At 42.4% G+C, this 9,859-nt stretch overlaps 1 protein-coding gene across 1 annotated transcript; it reads left to right on the forward strand.

Annotated features, from left to right (window-relative positions):
• Positions 1–251: 251 nt before the first annotated feature.
• Positions 252–4,022, forward strand: LOC147440858 (BTB/POZ domain-containing protein At1g63850-like). The gene is made up of 2 exons (XM_086482664.1): positions 252–1,456; positions 1,929–4,022. The coding sequence occupies exons 1-2, from the start codon at positions 575–577 to the stop codon at positions 2,862–2,864; spliced, it is 1,818 nt and encodes a 605-aa protein (XP_086338790.1). The 5' UTR covers positions 252–574; the 3' UTR covers positions 2,865–4,022.
• Positions 4,023–9,859: the final 5,837 nt, after the last annotated feature.

The following is a 9,859-nucleotide window of genomic DNA, read 5'->3' on the forward strand; positions in this document are numbered from 1 at the left end:
GGGTGATGCTCTATTGTGATGTATGCATGTGGGTGGGGGTGCTCACATATAGAAATGACTTAAGAAAGAGCATCACAGATTCTGATCATACCCTAAGTAGAGTACAATTTCCAAAGAGCAAAGCGTGCTTTTTGCTTTTTGCTTTCTGCTTTGCTGTCTGCTCCCTTTTCCTACCAAGCCTAGTACTTTCCTTGTTTTGCCAGCGGGTCTCTTCCATGTTGACACGATCATTCCTAATGCCCATCGATCTCTTGAGCATTGTGAGTGCAACCCTGAGGATAATCTCCACTTGGGTCTCGCTCTTCCCCCCCCGCCTCCCCTTCTCACCCACACACACATCCTCATTGATCTCTTGAGCAATGTGAGTGCAACCCTCAGGATAATCTCCATTTGGGTCTCGCTCCTCCCCGCCCCCCCCCCCCCCCCCGGCGCGCCACACACACACACACACACACACACTTGAAGCATCATCTGTCGATTCACACATACGGGCAGCTTCATAGTCATATTTGAGTGTGTGTGGCAATTTCTTTACCAGAGGCATTCCGCCATTGCTGCTACGAATGAGAATTACATGGCTTTGCGGTGTCGCAAAGCACCCGATGTCGTGAAGACGCATGGAGCTTGGTGCTGCATTGGCAGGCCTTTCCCTTCTTCACCGATTGTGCCTTCTAGCAAAGCCTCATCATCACAGGTTATCAAGCATCACAAGCAAGCTCAGAAACCAGAAAAGAGGGGCAAATTATCAGAGAAGTCTAAGAAGTATGTAGCGCTTGAGAGCGGCGTTGGGGAGGCTCTTAAGAGTGGAGAGATTGCTGCTCTCATCAAACAGGGATTCATCAATGCAAATAATACTGATAAGGTGGGTAATAGCTCCCCTTTCAGAAGCTTTCTAGTAACGCCCACGGGCCGCATTTCTCCTGTTGTCGATGCATCTGTGTCACCTCAAAGCTCTGCAAATGGCAGTTTACAACATTCAGAAGCGTTCTATAGTCAAGCTGCATCGGCTTCACATGCAAAGAAGCCGTCCTCCACATTGTATGACATGATAAGTGGTGAGCAAGAGTTTGAGAAAAGAGCTCTGAATGCTGTGCATAAGCATGGCAAGTCTAAAGAGCGCCTCCTCATGCAACCAAAAGTTTTAGCAGATTTTTGGAATGGGGCACAATTCAATGACCCTTCTTCCTGTGATGTGAAGCTTACATTAAGGAACAAGGAAGGGTTTTGCATCACAATCAAGGCTCATAGCCAGATTTTAGCTGCACGAAGTCGGTATTTTGCGACCATGTTGGATGAGATGCTGGCAAAGGAGAAACCTCAGCTTCCTCATCTCATTGAGATTGCAAATTGCGAAGATGTCGAGATCTACTTAGAGACTCTACAGTTGATGTATTCATATGACATGAAGAGGACATTGATTAAGGGAAACGTCCGTCGTGTGCTCGGAATTCTCAAGGTATTGTTTCACAATGCTGCATTCATTGCCCTCACATGGATGCATAGCCACAAGACACGCATTCACAAACATCATGCATGTGCATGACTCACATAGGCATAGCTCAACACTGACTTATCATTTTTTCATTTAAAAAATTACCTTTTGTCTAGCTTCTATGCAGCTCAAAGGGGTTCAGTATTTGTAAACCCCCATATCATGTGCGTTGAAGAACTAATTTAAAAACCCCATATCTATAGATTTTTCATGAATATAACACACCCTTTTCTAGTTCAATGTGTGTATGTCCTCTTGGATTGGTACCCTTCTGTATGTTAAAAGTGTATAAGAAATAGGGTTAAATAAGCCCTTCTGTTGAACTCGAGTGTTAGCTTTACACTTTGCGACTGTTAAGCAGACATTTTTTTCATGACTCGGACTCGATGCTCAGCTTTCTATCCATGCATTGACGTGTTTGCATCTTATTCTGCAGATTTGTGCGAGTATTGCCTTCGAAGCAGGCATTCTCTGTTGTCTTGAGTACCTGGAGGCAATGCCATGGGCTGAAGAAGAGGAGCACAAAGTTACATCGCTACTCTCGGACCTGCACTTAGGTAGCATTGGTGCTGGTGAAGTGTTGCAAAGAGTATCAACGGATGATGCGGCAACAAGGTCAGATGATGTGTTAACGAGCTTGGTACAGCTGATCACAAAAAGTACTGATGAAAAAGCGCGCCGTGAAATGAAGGGCTTGGTGTCAAGAATGTTAAGAGAGAACACAATGCAAGGTCACAATGTGGACGATTTGAGCAAGGAAAGCCTGTATGAGTCCTCTCATTCTTGTGTAAACTCTATTGTGGACCTCTTTACGAGGGCATCCGCTGCCGCAGACGTCCATGCCAGCAGAATTGGTGAAGAAAGGCACATTCTAGCGGCTCAAATAGCAAGGCAAGCAGATAATCTAAGCTGGTTAGTAGACATCATGATCGATAGACAGGTTGCTGATGATTTTGTTAGATTATGGGCATTCCATGCCGAGCTTTCCTCATTGCATCGACGGGTTCCAGTCATCGTCAGGCGCTACGAAGTTAGTCGTATCATGGCCCGCTTGTGTGTAGCCCTTGGTAAGGGGCAGGTATTGGTTCCCAAAGAGGCGAGATATGCTCTCCTGCACAATTGGTTGCAGCCCTTGATTGATGACTTTGGATGGATGCAAAGGGCTTGTAAGGGCCTTGACATGGATATGGTTGAGGAGGGGCTCTGCCAGACTATATTAACTCTTCCTCTGCAGCAACAGCAAATAATCATGATGGCATGGTTTGAGAGGTTTTTGAAGAGTGGAGACGATTGTCCAAAATTGCAGAGAGCTTTCGAAATATGGTGGAGAAGGACATTTGCGAGGCCTTCAATGGAGCTAGCCATTTCATGAATGGTAGTTGGTTGGGATGGTACTCTATTTCCTTTCTATAGGCTTGCACTAAGCAACAGTGTTCCACCATATGTGGCATGTCAACATGGATGGAGAGCAATGGCCTCAAAGTCTGGTGCCCCTTTCGGTACCAATTGAGACGGTACTCTGTTTCCTTTGTAGAGGTTTGTACTAAGCAAAAGTTTTCCACCAAATGTGGCATGTCAACTTGGATGGAGAGCACTGGCCCGAAATTATGGTTCCCCTTCCCACTACTTTTTTTATATTATTCAATCACAGAGTACAACTATCGGGGAGTCCACTCTGCAAACTGGACGGCTATCCTCTGTCGAGTTGCTGAAGCAAAGATACGTGTAAAGAGGTGAAGATGCAAGATGGATGCTATCTAGTAAAGCTTGTTAAGATGATGCCAGCACTATGGAAGCCTGATTTTCAGCTTTGGCTTAGCTTCACGAGAGGGGTTACTCTCCTTGCACAGTTGCTCATATGGAAGGGAGGTATGTACACACATAAGGATTTCTGTTGGTGCATGGAAAAGCCGGAACTAGCACTTCCATAGGAACTTAGCCCAAAAATATGTGATGGGGTTTGATCTTGACAAAACTATCAGACCTAGATCAAATGTATGATGCAAAAGCAGGCAAAGTTGAAGGCTTGTTGTAAATTATATATGCATGTATAGTTGGAAAGGAGGACACACACAGAGGTCCATTTTGCCATATTTGATAGGCAAGTCTTACTGATTAACATTATTTTGCAAATGGATGACATTGAGTCTCTTCAGGATAGTAATGTAAGCATAGGCTGCTTCAAACCCAAGCTTACGCATTGCCCTTCACTGAGGACACTGCTCCATTTTACATAGCCATGATGGGGCAGCTCAAGTGGCCATATTGGCCATTATGAGCAGCCAGCAGTGCTTTATACTTGTGAAAGTGCTTTATTTTTTGGCCTACATAAACCTTTAGTAAATCATGAAACTCTTTGGAGTGATTGTGGGCCATTGGATGAAAGCTTGTCGATCAGTGCGACTTGGCAAGTTAAACAATGGCATACCTATTTTCTACCTTTTTCTTGAGCATAGTCTTATGTATATGTGGGCCACTATGAGGGACAATTGACATTTGTTTTCCTCATTGGATAGTGGGATTTACACTCTCTTTTCTCATCCTCTTATGTAGTCCTTTGTGACTTTTGAACTCGTCTTTCTTTTGGGATCGATGTGAATGTTTTTGGGAAACAAATTTCGGTCTACATGCACCCAGCAAACATATTTTCAAGCATTGGTAAGATGTGTAGAGCTTCTTTCCCACCCATTGGTTCACAAGGTTTAAAATGACATATAGCTATATGATATTTGGGATGTCGGCCTCAATTATGTGTCATTCATCAAGTGGTATTCATTACTTCTTTTTCCTTTCTAATCTGTTTCCAATACAAGCCTCAAAGAAGAAGAGAACTAGGCATACATTTGATATTTGATGATTTCCAATATTGATTAAACCTACCTTTTCATATGTAGCATTGAAACCTTCTTTTCTTCTTTGTTTGTCAAAGGTCCCTTCATGTCGCATAGCCATTCATTGCATACCATCGTGAACCTTCACCGTGTTACTTAAGGTTTTGTTTATTGCACCTCTATATCCATGATTGGAACTGACCCTTGTATGAATGTGAGTGGATATTTTGGATGCTTTGCAAGTCAAGTTCAAGCTAATGTACAATTGATCTCATGGTGCAAATTTTTTGAATGAAGTTCAACCCAATTTGTGCCTACCTTATGGATGGTATATGGAAAAAGTGAACACCTCATTTATGGCTATTTTCATTCTTTTAACAAAGCCAGTCAATTACTGAAAGTATGTTTGAGACACCAATTTCTTTTTGCTTCATCTTTTCATGTATGGACTATTACCAACAAGAGCCAAGACCAGACATATTAATGATTGTTACACACATCATAAGCCCATTCAAATTTGGTTGTAATCTCATTATTGTTGATGCACAACTTTAAAGCAATTGTTAGAAAGGTATCTATAAGAGCACCTAAAGACTTCTCACATGATCCAATCTTTACTTAAATGCTACATGATTACAATGCTCACAATTTTGTATTAACTTCTTTGTCCATATTTATGATCACCTTTGCTTGCATGCTTGCACTTAGGTGATAAATTTTTTGCTATAATTATGGTTCTAAAATTTGTCCATTAGGCCCATCGTACATGTATAATTGATCCTCTCTAGGTAAAAAACATGCCTTTCACACTCATTAAGAATCACATAATATGGCATTATGCATTCGAGCACATTCTTGTCTGATCATATGATGTACTCCTGGTATAACTCGATGTATCTCAAGCAAAATCAACTAAAGGTTGAGCAAGGTTCTTTGAGGAATCTAAAAGCTGGCAAACCCTTCAAAGAAATGACCTTATAGCTCATGAATGTATGCTTACAATAACTATATGAATTAATGTCTTGCTTCCCTCGGAGTAAGTATATGCTGTCCAATGCAAACTTTTTATTGAACAACACATACTTGCGCAAAATTGGATGGTGAGGTTTAGGATACTTTTCATGTATAGACTAGAGGCTTGGACTTCAAACTAGTATGGTTTCTCAAGCTATGACTTTCCTTGGACAAAAGGGGATTCTTCTTGTGACTTTCTTGCAAACTCTATTGACTCGTTTATATAGTTTTTAGCATATGAGAGTTCAAACCAATGACCATAAACATTGAAGATCATTTGTAAAGATTTTACCAACGCCCCCTTTTGTTAACACGTGATGCGCAGATTTTTGGGTATGAATCATCTTGAGACACCAAAATTTTTCCTGTCTATCCCACCAATTACTCTAGTAATTCCTTATTGTTGTATAGAGCATATTGTCCTACCATTATGTTGTGCATTGTGAACAATGTTTCCATGATGTCTTGTCTCTTTTACTATGTGCATACCCCCAGTACCACCACTATCTAATGCCATTGGAATTACAGTATCGCTGCAACGACCATGGCCCACCATCACTACTACAATTGTCTTGATTATTGCAACTTTCAATACTGTTGGAATTAGGGTTGTAGGAAAACACACACAGCTTGGAGAAGACGAAGGAAGCTCAAGGCACACAACAAAGAGTGTATTACTTAGTGTACAATGGAAAGATAGATAGCCCTAGAATGATGGGCGTATATACAATGCACGGGGGGAAAAACCTCCTAAAGAGGAAAAAAATACCCCGGCGGTCCTAGTGTGTTCACACACATTACTGTCACATGTATATGGTAACAAATCCCCCCTGGAGTGATGCTGTGAACTAAAGCTGGCACACGAGTAAAGGGAAGTGCCATGCCCTGAGGACATGATCAGTCCACAAAGGGGAGCAAGCCCAAAGCTTTGCGGAAAGCTTCGAGCTTCTCACGAGACAATGCCTTTGTGAAAAGATCTTCAAGGGTGCCCTGTGTTGGCACATAAGCCAAGCTGATTTCTCCTGCTGAGTGCCTCTCCCCTGACATAGTGGTAATGCACCTCAATGTGCTTTGTGCGAGCATGAAAAATTGGGTTCCTCGCAATTGCCAATGCGCTCTGACTGTCAGTGTAGATAGTGTTGCCAGTGTCCTGTCCAACACCCAAATCAACCATAAGGCATTTAAGCCATACACACTCAACCGTAGCTGTGAAGACTGCCCTATACTCAGCCTCACAACTAGAAGTGGCGACAATAGGTTGCTTCTTGATCAAAAATGATATACATGAACTGCCAATCATGAAACAAAAACCACTTGTGGACACTCGCGTGTCAAAACAACCAGCCCAATCTGAGTCCCAAAAAGCATGTAAGTCTGGTGGAATGATCCCCCCTTGGGATAAAACAAGACAAGTTGTAAAGTACTACTAAGGTAGTGGAAAATCCTCTTAACAGCCTAGCAATGACTCTGGGCTATGCATAAATCTGCTGACCTGTGAGATCACAAACTGAATATCTGGCCTCGTGTTGCATACATAAATGAGGCATCCAACAACAATTTGGTAAAGAGTGACATCTGCAGGATCACCAGCATCATGAAGACTCAATTTCAAACCTGTTTCCATGGGAGTGGCAATAGGTTCGCAATCCTCAAGTCCAAACTTACACAACAATGTCTCTATGTAACTTTTCTGACACAAGGCAATACCACCATCACACTGCTATGAGACATATACTCCCCCCCTTGATCGGAATGGAGGGTGCCCATAGTACATGTCGAGACATTTTCAGCCATAGCCAGAAATTGTTTGAAGCACATAAAAACTTTGGACTTTGCTTTAAGTGAAAATACCCATGCATGCCTGGAGTAATCATCAATGAAAGTCACGAAGTAAAGGTAATTTCCCAAGGACGGAGTTTGCATGGGCCCACAAACATCACTATGCACAAGCTGCAACCTGCATGTGGCCCTAATGAACCATCCTTTGGAAACTTCGAACGCTGCATCTTACCCAAAATACAGCCTTCACAAACATGTTTGACAAGTGCTTCAAGAGGCGGCAAAGAAGCAACCAAATCAGATTTCTGCAAACGCAGCAAACTAGCAAAATTCAGATGACCAAAACGTGCATGCGAAAGTTTTGCATCTGAAATAGCCCTTGAATCTGCAACTGCATTTGTAAAATTTTGTCCACACTTGTCATACAAAGTGAGCTTATACAACCCACGGCACAAAAGGCCAAATGTAACAATTTCATCACCAAAACTGAGATCATGAACTGTACATCTGTCATCCACAAATTTGACGAGAAGTCAAAGTCTAGCAAGTGCAGATACAGACAAAAGATTCTTCTTGATCCCAGGTAATAAAGTGCATCAACAAGTGTGAAAGAACTACCATTTGCAACAGTAAGCACAATCTTTCCAACTCCCTGAACCGGATAAGAGGCATTGTTGACACAAGTGATTGAATTTCCATGATGGACAGACTCGAGAGAGGTGAACAAATCACGATGTGAGGTAATGTGCTTTGTAGCACCACTGTCGAAATACCACACGTGAATCTGCAGCAATTGATATGCATGCATCATGGACAACAGGAATGTAAGTGCACTCTGCACTAAAAGCCCATTCCGCATCAACATCAGCATCACAGTGTCCTTTCACAAAAGACTCAACAATGGCTGCATTTGTAGTGGAACCAGCATTTGCAGTGGAACCACCCTCTTCCTTCTTAGTCTCGTTGGCCTTCAACTTAGGACACTGCTTGATCAAGTGATCATTAGCTTTACAATAATGGCAATGCATCTTCATTTTTCCCTTATCACCAGTATTTCCAGACGAATTGCTGCCAGCAAAAGCATTAGGAACATGTGATTTTCCACCCGCAGAAGAGCCATAAGAAGTGACTGCATTGTTGTTACCACCCTTTCTTTGAGAAGCAATAAAAGCCTGCTCAATTGCACGCTATCTAGTCCTGTTTTTTCTAGAAAGTGACTCTTGCAACAGCAATGTGCACAATGCATCAAACTTGACAACTTCAGGATTTCCTTGGGTCATAAGTCTCCAAGTACTAGCAAAAGTCTGGTAAGAATCTGGTAAGGCATCAAGAACAATCTGCACAAGGGAACTGTCTGAAATGACTTCACCTGCAGAAATAAGTTGCTCATTGATATCCTTGACACCAGCAAGGAAAGTGCCCATATCATCTTCCTCATGCATAATCTTTCACTCCAGCTCTTTACGCAGCAATGCAATTTTTGCCTCATTGCCGCTTGCATAAAGATCAGCAAGAATATCCCAAGCCTGTTTTGCAGATTTCGTTGAATGAAATGTGAGGAGTAATGGTGCGCTTCACAGACAACACAATCAATGCATGAGCATGCGCATCCTTTACATCCCAATGAGCTTGTTCTGCCGTAGGCAAAACAACTCTAATAGCAGCAATCCTTGCAGCAAGGCCTGCCACATCCTCAACATCGCCTACATTCTCAGAACCAGGACGTACATCAATGCCCTGCATAATATTCCAGATGCCCTTTGACACAAGAACATGTTGCATCATGTAAACCCACATAGGGTAATTTTCCCCATCCAATATGTCCTCAGCAGCAAACATCTTGAACACATCTATGTTGTTGTCAGCCATCTTGAACACATCTGTGTTGTTGTCAGCCATGGAAAATACCTGCACCTGATGTGAAAACTGCCCGAAATGAGGACAAACTAAGTGAGATTATCACGTGCTATACAACACAACCCGTAGTAGATTGTATGGGACCTGTTATGCAGTATTTGGCACTGATAGAAAATTTACACAAAATGACGAAATTGCCTGTGCAGACCTAGTTGTAGTGGAAACGGAGGTTGCAATGAGCTCGAATAAAAAATCTGAGTAGACTGAGCTTTGCGAGCACACCAAAAATTTTGTCGACCTGCGAACGCTTGCCAAAGCTCACTGAAATCGAAGAAAGTGAGCAGGCGTGTGCTGGAGCTACTAGTGGCGACTAAGCGTGGGAGGATGCAACCTGCTCTGATACCAGTTGTTGGAATCAGGGTTGCAAGAAAACACACACAGCTTGGAGAAGACGAAGGAAGCTCAAGGCACACAACAGAGAGTGTATTACTTAGTGTGCAATGGAAAGATAGATATCCCTAGAGTGATGGGTGTATATACAATGCACGGGGAAAAAACCTCCTAAAGAGGGAAAAAATGCCCCGGAAGTCCTAGTGTGTTCACACACATCACTACCACATGTATATGGTAACAATTACTTCTCTAAGCACCACGACTTGATCCTAACACACTACCATTGGGGACACTGAACAATGTACATCCACACTTTCATTACTATCAATGCAACTTTCATTACTTCTCTAAGCACCGCAACTTGCTCCTAGCACACTACCATTGGGGACACTAGATAATGTACATCTACACTTTCACTACGAGCATACAAGTTACTTTAGATGTGAGGCATATAGGAGGCAAAAAATAGTCATGAGCAGATCCAAATCTTTAA

Source organism: Adiantum capillus-veneris, chromosome 15 (genome assembly GCF_014529385.1).
Source record: "Adiantum capillus-veneris isolate H3 chromosome 15, ASM1452938v2, whole genome shotgun sequence".
Classification (NCBI taxonomy): domain Eukaryota; kingdom Viridiplantae; phylum Streptophyta; class Polypodiopsida; order Polypodiales; family Pteridaceae; genus Adiantum; species Adiantum capillus-veneris.